Raw genomic sequence first — 23,855 nt, forward strand, 5'->3', positions numbered from 1 at the left:
AATTTAAACATTTGAATCAACTGACATCTCTACTAACGACCAAAGCTCTCAACTTGAGAACCCAAATAAAAGTGGAAGAGTTACAATGTAGGAACCTGTAAGGTCCATTGTTTATGTGGGTCTTACAGTTTGAACTAAGTGGAGTTCATCATGAGTGGATCTAATGAAACTATGAGCACAGAAACATGAGTTTATTTTCCATCAACACACATGAAAACTACAGACTGGATGAGCAGGTTTTTATTGGACTGAATCAATCAAAGTTACAACAAGCAACAAAACTAAGAGACAAAGACAGATACAGAGAGAGGGAGCAGAGTGACATCAGTAGCAGAGTCCCTGGAACACATGTCAGGACTGGGGACACTGGTCTCTCCTCAGTGTCTGTATGACCGGAGTCTGGGAGCCCTGGGTGGCCTCACAGGTCACAGAGCCTGCATTCCTCCACTGGTCTGCAGGGATCCTCAGGGTGCTGCTCCAGCTGTAGCGTCCGTCCTTCTCCAGCACCCCGGGACTCCTGGTCTCCTCCCAGCTGCTGCCGCTGCTGCTGCCGTCCACCTTCCAGGACAGAGTCCAGTCTGAGGGGAAGCCCTTGTTGGCCAGACACATGAGTGAGACCTTGTCCTTCTGCTGCTCCTCGCTGGAGGGGGACAGCACCGTCAGGCTGGGATGGACATCACCTAGAGTAGGAGACACCAGTCAGTTAGAGGACAGAGAACACACAGTTGGACACCTTTACTGTGTGAGAGTGGGTTTGGTCCTTGAAGGAGTTTCTGTCAGATGGTTGTTCTGCTCCACCAGTCACTGACTCACACATTGTTTCACTTCCCTTTAAGAAACCTCTCATGCAGATCAGGACAGAGACAAACATCAGACAGTTTGACCTGAAATATGTCCCATAAATCTTAACTCTACATTAGTTTCAAATTTGTAGTGGAAACATGGAGACAGAAAAACACCATGTGACAACAATCAAATGTTCTTCATGTGGATTTCAATCCCAATCAAACACATCAAATGATTTCAAATCTACAGCAACAAATAACAAGAAATCCAATAAAGTCATTTTCAAACATCACTAGTTATCGTTACTCTGTTAGAATTTAGTGGAAACAAGTCACATGTAAAGATCACAAAGCAGTTTTCAATGTGGTGGATTAAAGTAGTTTAACTTTGACCCTGACAGGAACATGGAAAGATACGTTTAGTAAAACTGCTCTGAGTTCACCTCCATGATGAAGGTGGGGAATAAAAACACAAATACTGAATCTGTTCCAAAGAAAACCAGATCATTTCACCTGCTGCAACTATTTAAAACACGACTTCACAAGATTTGATTTAGTATTTGATCAGAAACTTGCTTCCAACATCCAGTCTGGTTCCTCCACCGAACGTGAGCCACAGTGATACAAAGTGACTGAGTCGTCGTACAAAAACCTCTGACTGTACAGAGACACGACTCTCTGACTTTGTCCAACTGAACTAAAGCTGAAACATCTCAAAATGTAACTTTACCATTAAAGTCAGATTTACTGGTTTATCTACTGGATTAAAAATTGATATTTATCAAAACCAGTTTTTAAATTTCAGTTGCTAAAACAACGTTGTTTCTTAGTACAAAATATTTCCTTAACTACTGTGAAGTAACATGGAAACACAAATATTTGACCTGGAAAACCGAATAACAATGAGAAAAGCTCCTGAAATTTAAGAGTTTTTAAACCTTTGACTTACTTCCAACATCCAGTCTGGTTCCTCCACCGAACGTGAGCCACAGTGATACAAAGTGACTGAGTCGTCGTACAAAAACCTTTGACTGTACAGAGACACGGCTCTCTGACTTTGGAACAAACAAACTCAACAAAATGTGTTGTTGGTTGTAAACATGTCTCAGCTGATATGGAAATTGACAATAACTTCAAAATGACTTTAATTTAAAATTAATAATTTAATTACCATGAAAATGTTAATAAATATTTTACTATATATGATCATATAAAAATTAGTTTGTAATTATTATATATAAGAAAAAAGATGTTTTCACAAAAGTCCCAAATAATAAAAAGATAATAAATAACCAAAATAAATAATAATTCATTAATCCACTGACAATCAGCCTGATCAGATTGATCAAAGTCCCTGTTGGAGTCAGTGTGATCATTTCCATAGAGCCACTTTGCATCAGCAGCACCATGCTCCAGTGCTCTGGGAGAGTTTATAGTCCTGAGAGTTGAACACTGGATGACTGACAGCTGTCCTTCATGACAACAGAAGACACAGAAATCCTCCTCATCAAAAACATGACTCTGATCTCCGTCCTCATCTGGACTCTCCTCTGCTGCTGCTTCACAGGTAAAGTCCAGAGAATCCAACTCCTCTCCTCTATCAACATCCGTCCCTCTGAAATGAAGCCCACAAAACCATGATGCTGCTTTCTGTTTTTGTCTCTGTGTCCTCAGAGTCCAGAGGTCAGGTCACAGTGACTCAGCCTGGAGCAGTGAGCTCTGCTCTGGGAGGAACCACAACCATCAACTGTAAAACCAGTCAGAGAGTGAGTGGTGGGAACGATTTAGCCTGGTACCAACAGAAAGATGGAGAACGTCCTAAGCTTCTAATCTATTGGGCAACTTCTCGAGAATCGGGGATTTCAGATCGTTTTTCAGGCAGTGGATCAAACTCTGACTTCACTCTGACCATCAGTGGAGTCCAGACTGAAGATGCAGCAGTTTACTACTGTCAGAGTCTCCACAGCATCAACAGTCAGTGGTTGTTCACACAGTGAAAAAGCATCGTACAAAAACCTCCCTCAGTCAGACTGAACAGAAACTGAACTGATGCTGCAGCTGGAAGCTACTGCAGAGACTGATACAGTTCACTGAGGACACACACACACACACACACACACACACACACAATTTTGCAAAACACAAAATAATTGCTCCATCACAGCTTCTAACTGTCTATTCAAACAAAAAAATTCATCATAATTCTATATTCTCAAAAAGCCAAAATGGCTGTTTAAGTGTCTCAGCTTTAAACGTTTTCAGCTAAATATAACTGAACAAAACCATGAAGACAAAGATCAGCATCAGAACCCTTGATGAGTGAAGACAGTCCAAAGATAAACATCACATCCCTGAAATCCTACAAAACTTCATCTTTGTTAACATATGAACTAAATTCAGAATCAGTTTGAATCATAAAAAGTCAAAGATCAGTGACTTCATTTGTTAATATAAATAACTAAAAATCACTGTAACAAACTGTACAATCACACATTTTCTCTAATATTTGACTGGAAAACTAAAATATAAACAGATTCAAAGATCATTTGGAAACAGATGTAAACAAAACTATGTGTCCACATTGTCCATCTACTTGTTGTGGAGTGTGACGTCCTCTGACCTCTGTGCTTTAACTTGTTTGTCTCAAAGGCAAAGAAATAAGAGACGTGTGTAAGTCAGTTAAAAACTCCTAAAGGATCCACATTAAAGGCCTGGAGAGAGTCTTACAGAAAGGACTGAGGTGGAAACTTTGCTTTTGGTTGAAAGCACTGCTGCACTGATGGGAAACCCCCTGATCCACTGAGGACAGTTCCAGCTGAGTGACTGTGTGTGTTTGCATATGTGTCCTGCCTCTGTCTCCCAGCTGTTAAGAGACCAGTGTTGATCAGGGTCTGTCCAGGCCTTTCAGAGCCACTGACACGCCGGCAGCACAATGATGATGTCTGTGAGTCTACTGCTGTCCACCCTGGGGCTCCTTGTTCAGGGTGAGACTCTCTTGTGAAAACTTTGCTTCAGGATGAAACCAGGTTCACCACAATGATGTTCTGCTCTGATGGAGAAACACTGAAACAAGCAGCATTGACCTTCTTCCATCTATTGTCCATGTTAAACAAATGATCCTCTTCTGTTTGGATGCTGATCATCTTTGTCCAAGCTAGATTTGTCTCAATAACCCTTCTCCTCTTTTTCATGGTTTCCAGGTTCATCAGGACAAATCACCCTGACTCAGTCTCCTGGATCTCAGTCTGTTGTTCCAGGACAGTCTGTCACCATCACATGTAAATCCAGTCAGAGTATTAGTAACTACCTGCACTGGTACCTTCAGAAACCTGGAGAAGCTCCAAGACTTCTTGTGAGATATGCTACAACTCGTCAGTCTGGAGTTTCTGATCGTTTCACTGGACGTGGATCTGATCCTGATTATACTCTGACCATCAGTGCAGTTCAGACTGAAGATGCAGGAGTTTATTACTGTCAGCAGGGTTACAGCTTCCCGTTCACACAGTGAAACAACGTCGTACAAAAACCTCCCTGAGCTGAAGAGGAACTGATCCGACAACAACTGTAATGAAACTAAAACACTAAAGGTTTGTACAGTAACACAGAACATAACAAGTCAAAGCACAAAATCACAGAAACAGATCATTTATTAAAGTACTTCAAATAAAAACTGAGTTTTACCTGCTGTTAAACAGTCACTTGTACTGACTGTTTTCTGAAACAATAAGCAATGAAATGTTGATTGAAATAATGACAGATCTGTCTTAATGTCTAAAAAGTCAAAAATCTTAGTAAATATATAAATACGTTTCTTTTAACTCCACACATTATAAGATTTTTTTAAATAAACATTTTTTTCCTATTCAATGCACTTAAATGAACATATTAAAAAATAGAAATCATGTTCTTGTTTAGTTTTTGTTCCCATCAACTGTGACCTTCTTGACTATTTATCCACATATATACAGCACAATACTAATAACTGAGCTCTATATCCACACACACACACACACACACACACACACACACACAGCTTCATGAGGAATTGTGTTGGAATTGTCACATGTGTGTGTCAGACACAGGTTTATAGGTTTACAGTTACGTTTGCATCCCCCTACATCCCCCATGTAAGGAGACACAATCTGAACCTAAACCTACAGTAACATAGTAATAATGTACATTCAGCTGCTACAAATGGACTTTTTCCATCAGAAGCAACAAAAATGTCCATTCTTCATCAATTATTTAAAAATGAGCTTTAATTATTTCTGATGAAGGAACATTTGTACCAGCTGAATGTTCCGTAAATGATATGATGATGAAAAAAATGACTTGTTTTTCCATCTAACAATAGCAAAATGCAAACTTTTGCATCCAACTGTAGGACTTATTAATTGTCACGCAGTTGTCATTTAATTAGCATCACTCAGTCAGTATCATCAGTACCATGTGTCCACGTGTTGATAAGAGTATTAAAACTTGAAAAATGTCTCTTTACAGTAAAATCTGATTGAAAACATTTCCATTTATTTTTGTCTGATTAATTACAATTTAAACATTTGAATCAACTGACATCTCTACTAACGACCAAAGCTCTCAACTTGAGAACCCAAATAAAAGTGGAAGAGTTACAATGTATGAACCTGTAAGGTCCATTGTTTATGTGGGTCTCACAGTTTGAACTAAGTGGAGTTCATCATGAGTGGATCTAATGAAACTATGAGCACAGAAACATGAGTTTATTTTCCATCAACACACATGAAAACTACAGACTGGATGAGCAGGTTTTTATTGGACTGAATCAATCAAAGTTACAAAAAGCAACAAAACTAAGAGACAAAGACAGATACAGAGAGAGGGAGCAGAGTGACATCAGTAGCAGAGTCCCTGGAACACATGTCAGGACTGGGGACACTGGTCTCTCCTCAGTGTCTGTCTGACCGGAGTCTGGGAGCCCTGGGTGGCCTCACAGGTCACAGAGCCTGCATTCCTCCACTGGTCTGCAGGGATCCTCAGGGTGCTGCTCCAGCTGTAGCGTCCGTCCTTCTCCAGCACCCCGGGACTCCTGGTCTCCTCCCAGCTGCTGCCGCTGCTGCTGTCGTCCACCTTCCAGGACAGAGTCCAGTCTGAGGGGAAGCCCTTGTTGGCCAGACACATGAGTGAGACCTTGTCCTTCTGCTGCTCCTCGCTGGACGGGGACAGCACCGTCAGGCTGGGACGGACATCACCTACAGTAGGAGACACCAGTCAGTTAGAGGACAGAGACCACACAGTTGGACGCCTTTACTGTGTGAGAGTGGATTTGGTCCTTGACGGAGTTTCTGTCAGATGGTTGTTCTGCTCCACCAGTCACTGACTCACACATTGTTTCACTTCCCTTTAAGAAACCTCTCATGCAGATCAGGACAGAGACAAACATCAGACAGTTTGACCTGAAATATGTCCCATAAATCTTAACTCTACATTAGTTTCAAATTTGTAGTGGAAACATGGAGACAGAAAAACACCATGTGACAACAATCAAATGTTCTTCATGTGGATTTCAATCCCAATCAAACATCAAATGATTTCAAATCTACAGCAACAAATAACAAGAAATTCAATAAAGTCATTTTCAAACATCACTAGTTATCGTTACTCTGTTAGAATTTAGTGGAAACAAGTCACATTCAAAGATCACAAAGCAGTTTTCAATGTGGTGGATTAAAGTATTTTAACTTTGACCCTGACAGGAACATGGAAAGATACGTTTAGTAAAACTGCTCTGAGTTCACCTCCATGATGAAGGAGGGAAATAAAAACACAAATACTGAATCTGTTCCAAATAAAACCAGATCATTTCAGCTGCTGCAACTATTTAAAACACGACTTCAAAAGATTTGATTTAGTATTTGATCAGAAACTTACTTCCAACATCCAGTCTGGTTCCTCCACCGAACGTGCGCCACAGTGATACAAAGTGACTGAGTCGTCGTACAAAAACCTCTGACTGTACAGAGACACGACTCTGTGACTTTGTCCAACTGAACTAAAGCTGCAACATCTCAACATGTAACTTTACCATTAAAATCAGATTTACTGGTTTATCCACTGTATTAAAAATTGATATTTATCAAAACCAGTTTTTAAATTTCAGTTGCTAAAACAACGTTGTCTCTTAGTACAAAATATTTCCTTAACTACTGTGAAGTAACATGGAAACACAAATATTTGACCTGGAAAACTGAATAACAAGGAGAAAAGCTCCTGAAATATAAGAGTTTTTAAACCTTTGACTTACTTCCAACATCCAGTCTGGTTCCTCCACCAAAAGTCCACCACAGTGATACAAAGTGACTGAGTCGTCGTACAAAAACCTCTGACTGTACAGAGACACGGCTCTCTGACTTTGGAACAAACAAACTCCACAAAATGAGTCGTTGGTTGTAAACAGCTGATATGGAAATTGACAATAACCTCTGACTTTAATTTTACATTAATAATTAACAATTCAGGAAAATGGGAATTAAATGCTTTACTATATATGATAATAAAAAAAACACAATTTTTATTGTTTGTAATTATTACAAATAAGACAAAAGATGTTTTCACCAAACTCATAATTATAATAATAAAAAGATAATAAATAGCCAAACTAATTAGAAACTCATCAATCCACTGATAATCAGCCTGATCAGATTGATCCAAGTCCCTGTTGGAGTCAGTGTGATCATTTCCATAGAGCCACTTTGCATCAGCAGCACCATGCTCCAGTGCTCTGGGAGAGTTTATAGTCCTGAGAGTTGAACACTGGATGACTGACAGCTGTCCTTCATGACAACAGAAGACACAGAAATCCTCCTCATCAAAAACATGACTCTGATCTCCGTCCTCATCTGGACTCTCCTCTGCTGCTGCTTCACAGGTAAAGTCCAGAGAATCCAACTCCTCTCCTCTATCAACATCCATCCCTCTGAAATGAAGCCCACAAAACCATGATGCTGCTTTCTGTTTTTGTCTCTGTGTCCTCAGAGTCCAGAGGTCAGGTCACAGTGACTCAGCCTGGAGCAGTGAGCTCTGCTCTGGGAGGAACCACAACCATCAACTGTAAAACCAGTCAGAGAGTGAGTGGTGGGAACAGTTTAGCCTGGTACCAACAGAAAGATGGAGAACGTCCCAAACTGCTCTTTTATTATGTTAACAGCCGAGTGCCAGGGACTCCAAGTCGTTTTACAGATGGTGGATCAAACTCTGACTTCACTCTGACCATCAGTGGAGTCCAGACTGAAGATGCAGCAGTTTACTACTGTCAGAGTCTCCACAGCATCAACAGTCAGTGGTTGTTCACACAGTGAAAAAGCATCGTACAAAAACCTCCCTCAGTCAGACTAAACAGAAACTGAACTGATGCTGCAGCTGGAAGCTACTGCAGAGACTGATACAGTTCACTGAATGTACACAAACACCAGTTGATGGTTAAAATCGAGATCATTCACTGTATCTGTTATGCTGAACATCAGTGTGCAACAATTCCTAATTTTTATATGTGATACATAAATACACTTCCAACACAGTGAAAACAACAATAGGGTAAAAAAGATGCAAACAAATTTAAGCTGAAATCAGACCTCAGAGGGAAGACAAATGATATCAAATGATATCAAATTATTCATATTTTATTTAATAACACTTAATTTTACCATGAAGATTGACATGATTGACGTCACTTCCGTAGTTTCCAAGTGGCGGTCTGTTCAAACTGTGTACACGTTTTCACGCACTTGCAAGAAACCATCAAACTTTTGGAAAACGAACTAAGCAAAAAAATAAATAAAAAGAACTTATCTTGGGGTTTTCCAACGTTGCCACCACACAAGCGAAGCACCTCGCAGCTCTTAATACCTCGAGCTACATGGAACAAACTGTTTTTATCCACCAGGCTGTTTGTTCAGTGACCCAGGAACCCGATGTCACGCTGCCGAGGTTTGGCCCTGTTGCTTCCGCTGGAAACACGGTGCCAATCTGCGGCCTTCTGGCCCTGTCGGACGACCAATGACCTGTCCCGACACGGGCCTGCTCCTCCTGACACAGGAGGCCTGGATCCCGGCTAAAAGGAGACATCGGACGACACCTGCTGCAGCTAATCTTGTCAACCAGTCCATTGGACCACCTTCCCCGGTCCAGGTGGAGAACCGTTTCACTGTTCTTGAGGGGCTGCAAAGGCCGACTTCCCCGGTGGCGGTTCCCTGTGACTCCCTGCCTCGTGAGATACCACACGGCTCCACCTCCCGCGGGCAGCGCGGTCGGGGCCTCGCCAGACCAGACGTGCCACGACCACCACCACCAACACTGTGCCTCCAGAGAGGAATCCACATGCTCCTCCTCGGCGCACCTCTCCACCGCAACGTCCTCCCGGTCCGACCATGCTAATTATTGGCGACTCCATCGTTAGAGACGTCCGCTTAAAATCAGCTAAAACGTTTTGCTTTCCTGGAGCCACAGTCACTGACATAGCGGAGAAAATTCCAAACCTGATTGAAAAACATCCTACGGCAACAAAAGTAGTGATACACGTTGGCACAAATGACACCAAACGCCAACAGTCTGAGTTGCTGAAACGTGACTTCATGTCATTTTTCAACTCACTGGAGAGTTTCCACGACAGACGGTTCTTCATTTCCGGCCCAGTTCCCACGCTGGGTCGCGGTGTTGGCTGGTTCTCCAGACTCCTCAGCCTGCACACATGGCTTCAACCACAAGTCTCCGCACACGGACTCTTTTACGTGGACAATTTCATTATTTTCTGTGAACGTCCTCAGTACTTCAAGCAAGATGGACTGCACCCGAACTTTCTGGGATCACGGATGTTGACTGAGAACATTGTCCACAGCGTCTCAGTCTCCGGAGACTGACTGACCATTGAAAACACCTGTGGCTCTGATGTGCTCACCTCTCCTGCATCTTCCGCTCCAACACCCGACAACATCCACAGGTATAAACAGCCCGAGATATTTATAGAATCTGACGTTACCAGCAGACAAAATGCAGCTGTTATGGATTCTAATTTTTCACACAGGGAATATTATTATTTTGCTGAATGTTATGATCTTAACCACACTGCTATTTGCCCCATAGAGACTATGTCTGCTCCACGACCAATTAAACTTTTTAAACCAACAATGAACACAAGGGGAGTTAATCATAAAAATCTAATACAAGTTAAGACTACTGCTCATACTGAACCAAAACCCAAAACTTTCAAATGTGGATTATTAAATATCAGATCTCTCTCTTCTAAATCTCTGTTAGTAAATTACTTGATAAATGATCATCAATTAGATTTATTTTGTCTCACTGAAACCTGGTTGCAGCAGGAAGAATATGTCAGTTTAAATGAGTCATATTAATTATCATGTTCCTAGAAGCACAGGCCGAGGTGGAGGAGTAGCAGCAATCTTCCATTGTAGCTTATCAATAAATCCTAGACCTAAACATAGTTATTACATATTTGAGAGTCTTACTCTTAACCTTTCACATCCAAATTGGAAAACTCAAAAACCACTATTATTTGTTATCATGTACCGTCCTCCAGTCCCTTATTCAGAGTTTTCTGATTTTCTATCTGATTTAGTGCTTAGTGTCGTGGCAAAAACTATAAGGCAAGTTAGGAGGCAAAAAGGCAACTTACAAGTGAAGGATAGCGGTGAATTTAATCAGCAAATAGAGAAACATGCAGAGCAGAACAGAGCTACACTCTAGAGTGGGTCAATCTGATTGACCAAGATGTGTAGGTTGTTCAGCCTTTTATACATACAACTCAACAGCTGGGTTCACACAAAGAACAAAGGGATGAGTCAATGCAAATCAACCTTCATACAATGTGGTCAGGAGTTTTAATTAACAAGTTCATGTTACTTTGTCCTTTTGTCTTCATAGTCTTTTAAGTTCTTGAGATCGATGATTTGTGCTGGTTCCCGTGGGCTCCCTTCTGGAAAGCAAATGTTCAGGTGTAGGTAGTTTTATAGTTGATATCTACCTAATCACTTCTTTGTGTGGCCAGAGACAGGATGTCTTGCTGGGGAGCAAAAGGTGAGGAGACACTGGTGTAAGCAGGTTTGATAGTGGGTCTGTGAGAAGTGTGAAAACAGTGAAACAGTGTTACCTAAATTTTGAAATTTCCCTCACACATCCCCCCTTTTATCATTTTATGATAATTACATGATCAGGATTTAATAAAGCTAAGCAACAGTAGGGACAGTTCATCAGAAATGTTAATTCACAAAGATTTTCAAAACATTTCATCATTATGTTCCCAGATTAGGCCAAATCAATTTAACTCAATGCTATCAGTTTCATTATATGGAGGTTCCCAGTTGGGGATGTGGAAGGACTCAAGGGTAGCACTGTCTCTAAGTAAAGGCATACTTTGTATAGTCATTTGGTGTGAGATGGAATGGTCAATTGCACGCATTATTAGCCCACGTGCACACGGAATAAGGCAACACCCACACAGGGTTAGGGCAGTGATGCCTATAACGACACCTGTGAAAAGGGACAAGATGAAGGCCTTCCATTTTCCAAACATGACATCAAACCAGCCCCAGGGGCTGGTGTCATCATAGCCAGAATGTCTTTTTAGTTCTTCTCGAAGTGACCTCAGTCCCTCTAGTGCCTTTGTTACAGATCCATCTGGAGCTGTGTTGTTTGGGATGTAGGTGCAACACGAGTCTCCAAACATGGTGCAGACTCCTCCTTTGTCTGCAAGCAACATGTCAGTTGCCATTCTGTTCTCCCATGACATCTGCGATGTTGCTGCCAACTGCTCAGCTATACCTCCAACGGCATCATGTGTTTGATTGATGAATCTCTGTTGGTTGTAATACAAGTAGTTGATCCAATCAACATTCTTGTTGGTTGTGCACCACCAGCAAAGGGAGGACTCAAATCCTGCTGCAATCTGGTTGCGAGCCTTGTATTCATTTGGGATTCCCCGTGGTACTCCGATGTCATCAATGTATACTTCGGTGTCAAATGAGCCTAGAGGTTTCTGGAGTGCTCGTCTCATGCGATGATGTGGTGTAGTAGCCCAGTATGCAATGTCTGAGGCCCCTGCTGGGAGTATGTGTATCTCTTGGGCCAACATGACAAGGGCACACACTCCTGTCCAGTTAGCTGGGAGAGATCTAGTTGGCTTGCCACACATCCAGTACACATCTGGCATAGGATTTATTCCTGCATCAAAAGCATCTCTTTTGTAGTGCCTGCCATAAACTCCATCTTCAATAGTTTCCTTGGCGACTTCAGAGCTCTGTGAATGTCCAGGTTTAAGTGGTGGGTAGAGAGTATGTGTTTTTGTACAGTTCAGTGGTGTGATGCCTACTGACACGTTTCCATAGGTCCGATTGAAGCAGACAAACTTAGCTTGCAATGCAGGCTTGATGTGGTTTAGTGTGGAGAGAAGAGGAGGAATGGATATTGCATTGCGATGTGGTGGGCATTTTTTGGAATAAAATGCCATTCGTGTCCCAGGTCGTCTGTCTGGAGGCTCGAGTGATGATACAATCAACCAGACAAACTTTATTAACATTGTCCGTTGTACAATATGGATCCTCAGGAAGTCCCACCAATGATAATTTGGTCTTGTATCCCTGGCAGACAAGACACGAGGAGGTGAATGTGGTCCTCACAGTGTAGTTGATGTATTGTATCCACAGGTTTTCCATCATCCATGACGGAGACCGTGTGGAAGAGTATGGGTCAAGTAAACGTGCAGTCTCTGCCACACTTCTTGTCATCCTGAATGTGTTAGTGAGCTGCTGGGTGATCAGTTCACTTTGCCAACATTCATGGATCATCCACAGGATTGTTGCAGCCACGGTGAAGAGGAGGAAAATGCAGGACTTGATCTTCCACTCTTTTGTTCTGAGTGGGTACAGCTGTGTAGGATTTTCCATCGTTGGGCACCAGATGTCGCCTTTGTCACCTTCCTGTATTCACCCTTCTTGACGTTTGTTGGAGCTTGAAGTGCGGGTTGAGCCCGATCTGCACTTCTCCCCCCTCACCGGGGTGAACAATTCAGGGGACAAATTTGACTGTCTGTACCTTGCTGGTCGTCTTCCACGGCGGTTGTTTCCTTGTCTAGCCGGTGTTCTCCTGGGTGTAGTTCCTTTTCTGGTTCAGGTGTGAGGATCTTCTTGCAGTGGCTGGTGTGGACCCACGTGGCGCGTCCCTCTACTTTCACTGCTGTGCTGGAAGTCAGCAGTACTTGATGTGGTCCTGTGAAACGTCTCTGCCTCCAGTGTTTCCTCCGGTGGTCCTTATGAGCACCCAGTCACCTGGTTTGAGATCATGCAGGGTGGTGTCTGCGGGGGTGGACAGGGCTGCTTTCACCTGGGGACGAAGAACTGAGAGAGAGGCAGAAAGTTTTGCACAGTAATCCAGCATCATGTCTTCATGACGCCCAGTCATCAGACTTTGTTTGATGGGATTAAGCCCTATACTAGGAGGTTTTCCAAATATGATTTCAAATGGACTTAACCCATGTGTTGTTCTTGCTCTCGTACGCATATAGAACAGTACCAATTGTAATGCTTCAACCCATGTCAAACCTGTTTCTTCACAGCATTTTGTTAGTTTTGTCTTGAGGATGACATTTTGTCGCTCTATTGCACCTGCACTCTGAGGGTGATAAGAACAATTATATTTGAATTCAAATCCCAAATAATTTGACAAATCCTTCAACACTTTGTTGGCAAACCCAGGACCATTGTCGCTACTGATCTTTTTTGGAATACCCCAGCGAACAATGATGTCTTTTATTAGCGCTTTTACCACTGTGGATGCATCCTGTTTGGAAGAAGAAAAAACCTCTACCCACTTGCTAAACATGCAAACCATGGTCAAGCAATATCTTTTGTTTTGGCATGGTGACAATTCAATGAAGTCAATCATCCAAATTTCAAAAGGCCCATCAGGTGGGGGGTGACCTTGCAATGGCATTTTAATGGCACCAGAGGGATTGTTTGCGGCACAGATTACACATTTTCTGCAGTATTCAGCTGCATATGTTGAAAAACACATCCCCCTTGCAAGCATGATCTTTACCATGAGCTAATTTTGCATACAAATGGAAATAAGCCTTAGGTAAGCAAGGTTTATCATCGAGGCCAAGCCATACCCCATTTTGTAGTGTTGCACCTGATTTTTCCATAGAGTTTTTTGAGATATGCTTGCCAATGACTGCATGGTTGACAGGTCAGCCTGTGGGTTGAGTTCCTGTGGAAGAGAAAGCAGAGTTAGGTGAAACATTTGTCCCGTCCTGGCTGCTGCTTTTGCTGCGGCATCTGCTGCTGAATTTCCTGTAGAAATGGGATCTGTTTTGTTAGTATGAGTATCAAATTTTATTACTGATATTTGTTTAGGCAACAGGATTGCATTTAAAAGTGCTGCAACCAGAGTGTGGTGTGCAATGGGTGTTCATAAAACACCTGATGTCATAAAACCCCTTTGTCTCCAGAGACAACCAAAATCATGGACGACACCAAATGCATAACGTGAGTCAGTGTAAATATTGACAGTTTTTCCTTCAGCCAATTTACAAGCTTCCGTAAGGGCTATCAGCTCAGCTGCCTGAGCAGACAGGTGAGATGGTAGTGTACCACTGGAAATGACATTATGTTTGGTGACAACAGCCAATCCAACTAGGTTTCTACCCATTTTGACATATCGGGAAGCAGACCCATCAACAATTAACTCAGCATTCAAGATTGGTGTGTCTGTGAGATCAGGTCTGGAATTACATATGGTTTCCAGAACCTCTGTGCAGTTATGAGGATCTCCATCCTCCACTGTAGGAAGAAGAGTAGCAGGATTCAACACATTACATCTTTTCACAGTGATGTTAGGCATTTCCAACAATACTGTGTGGTATCTCAACCAACGCTGAGTTGACAGATGTGCAGTTTTCTGTGTGTGTAATATGTGTGTAACAGCGTGCGGAACCATAAGTATCAAATCAGAATAGCCAACCAAATCACGTGACGCCAAAACAGCTTTTTCTGCTGCAGCAACTGCTCTCAGACAGAGGGGAAGACCTGCTGCTACTGGATCCAGCTTTGATAAAAAAAAAAAAATAAGCAACAGTCACTTTACCCCTGTGAGGTTGGCGTAACACAGAGGTCAACAAACTGAGTAAAAAGCATGTTAGGATTAGGCAGACCCAGAGTGGGAGCTGCAGTGAGTGCTGCCTTAAGATCACTAAACGCTTTTTCTCCTTCAATAGTCCATTTAATTTTATCACGCGCTGAAAGTTGTTTACCATGCACCATAGCAGACAGGGAAGCTTCGCGCAAAGAGTAATTTGGGATCCACTGTCTGCAGAATGATGTCATGCTCATCATCTGTTTTTTTGTAACAGGCTTAGGAATATTTTGAATTGCAAGAATTCGTTTTGGTGACAGTGTTTTGCCCTCTGGGGTGATCACATGGCCCAGATATGTCACCTTTTGCTGCACAAATTGCATTTTTGTGAGACTTATTTTGTGGCCATTATCTGCAAGATGTTTTAAAAGGTGCACCGTATCAATTTTGCATGCGTCTTCAGTTGGACTACAAATCAGCAGATCATCTACATATTGTGAGATCGCTGAGCCGGCCGGCAAATTAAGATCTTGGAGGTTTCTGTTGAGAGCTTGATGAAAGTAACCTGGACTTTCAGAATAGCCCTGAGGACAACGGGTCCAAGTATAAACCTTCCCTTCAAATGAAAAAGCAAACCAGTACTGGCTGTCCTTGTGTACAGAGAAGAAGGCATTGGCCAGATCTATTACTGAGAAGTAAGTTGAATTTGGTGGTACCAGAGACAAAATGGTTTGGGGATTACTTACTTCTGGCGCCCGGGGGTGAACGGCTGCGTTCACCGCCTGCAAATCTTGCACAAAGCGCCACTCAGTTGGTTGACCTTGGTCTCTAATTTTTTAAACAGGGAATATGGGAGTGTGCACTGGGGAATTGCTACATGGAATTATTACACCTGCTTTTAGCAGAGAATTGAACACAGGCCTTATGCCATCGATGGCTTCCTGCTTTAAAGGATATTGCTTCTGACATGGCCTGTACTCTGATTTTGGATGTACTGTCAGAGGTTCTGCATCTCTCATAAGACCTACATCATATTTATGGGCTGCCCAGAGAGATTTTGGAATTTGCTCGAGCTCTGGTGGTAAACTAGTTTCTGTGATGGTATAGGCTGCAGCCTGTGCGGTGTCATGGCCATCAATGAGCTCAACTGTTCTATCAGCTTGCACAATTGATTTAAATTGTGTACGATGTACATCACCCTTCCTACTGTATTCCGTCCTAGGATCTGATGCTGTTGGTTGGAAATCCTCGAGGAGCAGCCAGCTCTGCAACCATGGGCCCAGTTCTTGCCAACTCCAGTCAGAAGGTTTAGCCAATGGGATATGTGGAGTGTCCCCCTTAAATAGTACTTCCTGTTTAGAGGAGAGTGAGACAGAGGCAACCGCAGCAGTCCTTGTCCAATACACATTTCTCAAACATATCACTTCCGATTCACCATTTTCAACATACCACTGACTTTCATATTCAACATACTATTGACTTTCATATTCACCTTCTGGTCCTACATTTACGTGTGCAGTGTAGTGTAGTGACTTATGTTGGAGTGTGTGTGTGTGTGTGTGTGTGTGTGTGTGTGTGTGTGTGTGTGTGTGTGTGTGTGTGTGTGTGTGTGTGTGTGTGTGTGTGTGTGTGTGTGTGTGTGTGTGTGTGTGTGTGTGTGTGTGTGTGTGTGTGTGTGTGTGTGTGTGTGTGTGTGTGTGTGTGTGTGTGTGTGCAAAATCTGCAAGCTGCTGTGCAACAGGTGTGTTGTCAACAAGTTGCCATTTATATGCATCATATCTGGGTTTTGTCTTTGTGTGTGTGAATGTGTAGATGTGGGTCACCTGATCTGATTTCTGCTCCTGTATGGGTGTCACCTGATCCAGCGTCTGCTCCCCCTGCTCTCCCACTCAGTCAGCCAATTTCTGGTTTCATCCTGTTTAGAAATGCATCCTTAAGATGGTCCTCATAGGAACTCATGGGGTTCCTTCCCAGTCCATCTTCTGGTGGAACATGACCACTGTGTATGTCATATGCCTCAGTTAACCCTGCGAGAAATGCTCCCACAGACTCGTTTGGCTCCTGCTGTATGGCACTGATCACACTCATGTCTTGCTTAAGTGGAAACTTTGCTTGCACACCCTGCACCAGTAGTGTTACAGCGTTCCTGTATAAAGCATTGTCCTCATGTTCCAAGTCTTGCTGCTTCAGACGAAGCCTGAGATTAGAGTTGGTAAACAAGTGTGTGACCTTGTGAAAATCACATCGCAGCTGTCGTTTAAACAGGTGTTCCAGTTCCTGAAATGTCGGTTTGTAGTCTTGCACCATGTTCTGGAAGTCCTCTCCCCACTTGTTAGCATTTCTTTTGGGTGAGTGACTTTCTCAATTTCTTCTTTAATGTCCAATTCTGTCCAGGAGCGGAAAACAAGTTGGTGGCCATGAACTCCTCCCACCTCAATCATAGGGAAAGTTAAGACATCTGTTCTTCAAGATTGGGGGGAAAGTTCTGTCCTTATGATCTGGTGTGCATGGAGTGTCCTTTCACACTTCCAGGGCTGGGTTCCAGGAGTGATTCCTCAGAGGTGTTGCCCCTTTGTGCCCCTTCTGTGGCTGCTGCATTTTCTGATGGGGGAGGGCTGGCTTGGATTTCCCCCTGCTGTGCTGCTTGACTCTGGTATGGTGGGAGAGGCAGTGGAGGAGCAGAGACCAGATCTGGATCCACCTTGTGAAACTCAGACAATACAGGATACAGAGGTTCAGTGTCAGAACAATCTTTTGTATTCCATAAACTATATGTTCTAGTTCTATTTGTTTGAGCCTTTCATGTACATTTGTATTCTGTCTTCTAAACATTCTACTCTCCCTCACGTGACATTCATCCTTCCACATACTAAATACCTTCCAGTCAGGTTGTAACACCTTGTGCTTTCTTTGTTTGGACAAGGACTTGTGATTCTCTGCGCTCTCCTTTTCTCTCTTTTCCAGTTTATCTTTTAACTGAGTTAACTGTCTGCTACTCAGACTACCCTCTTTAGAAAACCCCAATTCCCACCATTCAGTCAATTGATTACAACTACCCTTGTATTTTTTTGACATTTCTTTACATAATGGTGACAAATCAGTTGGCAGGCTGTGCCCAGGCCAGGCGCTCATTTCTCTAGTACCCAGTACTATACCCATTCCTCTAGTTGCCGTTCCCTAGCGCTACCTTTCCTCGTGCGACTCAGAGTTTACTGCGCTGCATACAACAGTAGTCAATAGCACAACGGTTCAACTAAGACAACGTCTTGTCAACTACCAAACCAGTAGTGAGTTTTATAGAGCTCTCTTACCAAGTTCTGGTCTGCTCGCGTTTTTCTCCGTTGCTGTTTCACCGCCGTATTACGGTCCGTATCGCTTCTGGATTGGATCGGCGGGTGGGCTCCTCAGGAGAAGAGCTTCTCAACCATAGGGAGGAATCAACTGTTACTTGTGTACACTGCTACTGTTCATCCATCAGAGTCCAGACCACGCGTCCAATCCCACTTTTCTGACACCAATTCTGTCGTGGCAAAAACTGTAAGGCAAGTTAGGAGGCAAAAAGGCAACTTACAAGTGAATGATAACGGTGAATTTAATCAGCAAATAGAGAAACATGCAGAGCAGAACAGAGCTACACTCTAGAGTGGGTCAATCTGATTGACCAAGATGTGTAGGTTGTTCAGCCTTTTATACATACAACTCAACAGCTGGGTTCACACAAAGAACAAAGGGATGAGTCAATGCAAATCAACCTTCATACAATGTGGTCAGGAGTCTTAATTAACAAGTTCATGTTACTTTGTCCTTTTGTCTTCATAGTCTTTTAAGTTCTTGAGATCGATGATTTGTGCTGGTTCCCGTGGGCTCCCTTCTGGAAAGCAAATGTTCAGGTGTAGGTAGTTTTATAGTTGATATCTACCTAATCACTTCTTTGTGTGGCCAGAGACAGGATGTCTTGCTGGGGAGCAAAAGGTGAGGAGACACTGGTGTAAGCAGGTTTGATAGTGGGTCTGTGAGAAGTGTGAAAACAGTGAAACAGTGTTACCTAGATTTTGAAATTTCCCTCACACAGTTCACATCTGGGATCAGACTTATCCCCATGATCCTTGTGGTGTCAGCAAATCCCCTACATAGTTACTAAAATGACACTATTTCAAATCATTAAAATGAGATTTAGGTTTATTTGAAAGTGAAAATAATCATGAATTTATCAAAGTCAAAAACAAGGTTTGATTTTTTTTCCCACAGCTTCTTGGCGACAGAAGAGAAACATCCCACTGGGTATTTATATGCAGCATGTTGTGATCGACACGGAAGATGGAGAAGTGAACATTATTATCAGTATAAAAACTGGATCTGTGAGAAGAAGATTTCCTGCTTTCTCTGATGACAGAGAGGTGTGTAGTGTTGGGATGAAGCTGTTTGTCAAACTCTGAAATGTTCTTCCTGATCCTCAGAGTCATCTCACATTTGTTGACTTGTTCATTCTGTGTCACATGTTCAATCCTCTTTATTCCATAGATATTGTCCCTCTGTGCTCTATGGTGCAGACAGAGTAGTGGGGTTGGAAGTCGTCCACACAACAACTACATGTGGACTTACTAACTCTGTAGTCCCACTAAACTGCTGCTGTCACAGCAAACTCTTTATGTTCATCTTCCAGTGAAAACCTTCATCAGGACACTGAGAGGTTTAGTTATGACAACAATATTTTTTCTCCATTGTTCTGATAAATAAATATGTTTTAATCCACTTTTCTATTACCATGTATAGGGGAGAAAAATAATAAACTTGAGAAATATTACACAAAGAAATGTTGTCGACTTTGATGTGAATTAGTTTCCACAGAATCAAACTGATATTTACGACCAAATACAGTCTAATAATTAGTCCCTCTTGATTTCAATCTGCAGTCAGTAAAAACAAACATTGGCCACAGGAATAAGAAAATGAAAATACATCAACATGAGGAATTTAAGATGTTTTAAAAGATCACATCTATATATACATATAAATATGAGTCAGGATGTAAGAACATGAATCCACAGCACAAACAGAAACACAATGAGATGTGTTCAACCAAATGATGGTGGAAACCAGGCTGGTTTCTATGCAGAGGAGCTGATGAGGGAAGTGGGAACAGGTGTGTAGGAAGGAGGGGACACAGGTGGATCTGGGAGGAGAGTCAGGTGACTGAAGGGATGGAAGTCTGAGGACATCTGGTGGACAGATGGAGAATAGCAGGAGACAGACAAATGTCCGAACAAACAGAGCTTCACTGGATCCTGACTATGTCTGTCCTGGATGAGCAGTATCAAAGCTGGTTATCAGCTGGTTCTGTGAAGCCTGGGTTTCCAGAGTGTGTTCATGTGAAAAAAGCAGAGTTGCTCAGTAGAAGTGACACTAACAGAACCATGAATGAAGTATCTAATGTAATATAAGATTAAAGGGAGATACCTGCACAAATGTGCTTAGAACATGAGCAAAACCATTTCTGCCAGGTGAACTGTAAATGATATGATCACATGTTATTACCAGAATAAGAGACTCATGACCTCTGGTGGAGACAGAGCTTCTGACACTGGCCCCAAAATTCTTTGGTGATCATCAGATTTCATGATACCATTCACACAGTCAAGGCAGCAAAGCAACTAAACATCTTTGAACCTCCACCATGTTTGACTGTGGGGACTATGTTCTTTTCTTTGAAGGCCTCATTTCTTTTTCTGTAAACAGTGTCTTGATGTCCTTTACCAAAAAGCTCTACTTTCGTCTCATCTGTCCACTTTCTTCCAGAAGGATTGTGGTTTTTGTAACATAAGTTCTGGCAAACTCCAGTCTTGCTTTTTTATGTCTTTGTGTCAGCAGTGGATTCCTCCTCCGTCTCCTACCATAGTGTCCCTTTTCATTCAGATGGTGACGGATAGTGCGAGGTGACACGTCCAGGGAGGTTAGCTACAGAGCCATGAGCTGTAAACCTCTTGATGATATTGCACACGAGCTCTGGAGATGGACTTTTAGCCTTGAGATTGTCCATGTTTTTCCACCTCTTTCCACTTCTTTCTTTTCTCAATGCTCAGTGTGACACACAACAGAAAGGTTGAGTCAACTTTCCTCCATTTTAACTGGATTGTTGTGGATTACTGTGTTGTCCACACCTGTTACTTGCCACAGGTGTGTCTACATACAAATTCTGACAGAATTGCCAGGGTGCTGATATTTTTGACCATGACTGTAGATGAAAATGGTTATTAGTGCTTTACTTCTTCTTCAAATGTAGTAGCCATGGCGACAGACAGGCATCACTGATGAAGCATGAAAACAGATGGTTTCAGGACTACAGATAAAAAGTAAAGCTAGTTCCAGAGTATTAAGTTGGACACAACATTTTTGGAAACCTAATATCTATAAATTACTGAAATTAAAATGTCAGTGTAACAATAGTTGGAACTTAAAAATGTAAATTTCTGAAGAAAGTGTGATGAAATAAACAGTTTCTGCAATGTATTAACAACTAAATCAGCTAAAATGATCCAGTAATGTCTACAATTATTATATAAAATAGAAAACAGTATAAGTAGAACTCCAGAGCTTAAGGAGACAAAAGTACAGTTGACAGCAGTCTGCATGTTTCCAGCATTGAACGTTGGATTAAAACCTCAGACTATAGAGAGACATGACTCTTTGATGCCGAAACAGTTCTGGAAAGTCATTGTCACATTTTGTCAGCTGATGTAAAAGTGACCATGAACATAATGTCACATATTTCCTGAAGGTTTAGATTTTATATTTGACAATAATCTATGCTGTCTTTAAGTCTTTATTAGAATTATGTTAATTTGAATGAAAAAGATAAGAAGCTAATCAATAAATCAGAAAAATATATTTTTTTAAGATTAAAAGGCAAAAAAAAAACTAAAAGTCAAAACATCATCTATGACACATTTTTAAGAGGTTTTCTCACCATCAACAAAACCCTAAAAACTCATCAATCCACTGATAATCAGTTTATTAAAGTCCCTGTTGGAGTCAGTGTGATCATTTCCATAGAGCCACTTTGCATCAGCAGCACCATGCTCCAGTGCTCTGGGAGAGTTTATAGTCCTGAGAGTTGAACACTGGATGACTGACAGCTGTCCTTCATGACAACAGAAGACACAGAAATCCTCCTCATCAAAAACATGACTCTGATCTCCGTCCTCATCTGGACTCTCCTCTGCTGCTGCTTCACAGGTAAAGTCCAGAGAATCCAACTCCTCTCCTCTATCAACATCCGTCCCTCTGAAATGAAGCCCACAAAACCATGATGCTGCTTTCTGTTTTTGTCTCTGTGTCCTCAGAGTCCAGAGGTCAGGTCACAGTGACTCAGCCTGGAGCAGTGAGCTCTGCTCTGGAAGGAACCACAACCATCAAATGTAAAACCAGTCAGAATGTGCTTGGTGGAAACTATTTGCACTGGTACCAACAGAAAGATGGAGAACGTCCTAAACTGCTTATTTATTATGCCACCACTCGAGCATCAGGGATTCCAGATCGTTTTTCAGGCAGTGGATCAAACTCTGACTTCACTCTGACCATCAGTGGAGTCCAGACTGAAGATGCAGCAGTTTACTACTGTCAGAGTTATCACAGCATCAATAGCAAAGATCTGTTCACACAGTGAAAAAGCATCGTACAAAAACCTCCCTCAGTCAGACTGAACAGAAACTGAACTGATGCTGCAGCTGGAAGCTACTGCAGAGACTGATACAGTTCACTGAATGTACACAAACACCAGTTGATGGTTAAAATCGAGATCATTCACTGTATCTGTTATGCTGAACATCAGTGTGTAACATCTTTACAAAGACTCATTTATTACCTTGTTACTTATTCTATTCATTACACAAACACTGATTATGAACATATTAAAATCCATCAGTATCTTTGATATTATATAATTTACAACATAAACAATATTGTAAAACAGTCTCCTCTGTAATGGGAGCTGCTCCTCCTCCTCCTCCTCCTCCTCCTTATCTTACATGTCCTCGTCTTCTCCCTTTGTCTGCAACATTCACCTCCATTTTGTCCAAACCAAGACAACAATGTGACCTATTTCATGAAGCTCCAGCTCTGATTTCTAAGTGAACAAATCAGACATACTGTGTCCACCTGGGTTTGGGGAACTGCTAAGTGGGTGTGACACTTCCAAAAGAAACTGAATGCGGTTTGAACTGATGTGCCTGATATAGAGAACTGTGTTTTGCAGAAAGTGGGTTTTAAATGAGGGTAAAGCAGAGAATGTGCTTATAGATGAAAATACCAGGTCAATAGATAACATCTACATGAGTTAGTGCTTTTAATAAATGGGTCACTTTGTCCTAACAACTGCAAAACCTGCAGCTGCAGAGACCAACAGTTTGAATGTCATAGTAAACATAGTAGAGTTCAAGCCCTCACCCTCTCCTGCATCTGGCCATAAGTTCTCATCAACATCACATTTTATTTTCCTCTCCTTTGTCCTCCACACATCCTCCTTCTTTCAGTCGCTGTTCTTTTCTGTTTGACTTGATCCATGTTTCCACACAAAGTTATTCTAAAGCTTTTTATTAACAATGTTAATGAGAGCAAACACAGGACACTTGGACAGTCTTTCAGCTGAAGTTTGGACAATTTTTTTTTTATGTTAAATATTTTGTGATTTTCTGTTTTTTCCATATTATTAATGTAGAAACAAACAAAATGCTTTAAATCAGTTTTTAATGTGTTTTTTAACACATCAGCTTTTGTTGTGGAGTGTCTCTCTGTCCTTTGTGGTTAAACCCTGTTTGCTCCTCACTTGCAGGTACCTTTTTCGGCTCCTATTTAACATCAATGAGGCTGAAGCCAGTGATCAAGCAGCTCAGAGTAATGCAGTTCCCTCCTTTACCAGGTGAGGGCGCTGATCTGTTCACATTAATCCTCCTCTGT

The 23,855-nt window shown here is 42.0% G+C and overlaps 1 protein-coding gene and 3 gene segments (V, D, J or C); 1 reads left to right on the forward strand and 3 right to left on the reverse strand.

The window, feature by feature from the left end:
- Positions 1-225: 225 nt before the first annotated feature.
- LOC137131067 (Ig kappa-b4 chain C region-like) lies at positions 226-1,918 on the reverse strand (the record flags this gene model as incomplete). The annotated part of the segment is given in 2 exon segments: positions 226-680; positions 1,735-1,918. Coding segments are annotated over 2 exon segments (513 nt in total), but the record flags the coding sequence as incomplete, so codon positions are not given.
- A 1,532-nt stretch (positions 1,919-3,450) lies between these two features.
- Positions 3,451-4,614, forward strand: LOC137133768 (immunoglobulin kappa variable 6D-21-like). The segment is given in 2 exon segments: positions 3,451-3,769; positions 3,986-4,614. Coding segments are annotated over 2 exon segments (360 nt in total).
- Positions 4,615-5,292: 678 nt separating this feature from the next.
- On the reverse strand, positions 5,293-8,885 carry LOC137102322 (Ig kappa-b4 chain C region-like). The segment is given in 3 exon segments: positions 5,293-6,013; positions 6,693-6,813; positions 8,721-8,885. Coding segments are annotated over 3 exon segments (615 nt in total).
- Positions 8,886-10,473: 1,588 nt separating this feature from the next.
- Positions 10,474-17,635, reverse strand: LOC137131137 (syncytin-A-like). The gene is made up of 2 exons (XM_067512035.1): positions 16,727-17,635; positions 10,474-16,240 (listed from the first exon to the last, which is right to left on the reverse strand). The coding sequence occupies exon 2, from the start codon at positions 12,349-12,351 to the stop codon at positions 11,092-11,094; it is 1,260 nt and encodes a 419-aa protein (XP_067368136.1). The 5' UTR covers positions 12,352-16,240; positions 16,727-17,635; the 3' UTR covers positions 10,474-11,091.
- Between the last annotated feature and the right edge of the window lie 6,220 nt (positions 17,636-23,855).

Source organism: Channa argus, chromosome 1, assembly GCF_033026475.1.
Source record: "Channa argus isolate prfri chromosome 1, Channa argus male v1.0, whole genome shotgun sequence".
Taxonomy (NCBI): Eukaryota; Metazoa; Chordata; class Actinopteri; order Anabantiformes; family Channidae; genus Channa; species Channa argus.

Excerpts from the sequence above, each read along its gene's own strand:
- LOC137131137 (XM_067512035.1), bottom strand. The coding sequence starts at position 12,351 with ATGTTAATAAAGTTTGTCTGGTTGATTGTATCATCACTCGAGCCTCCA.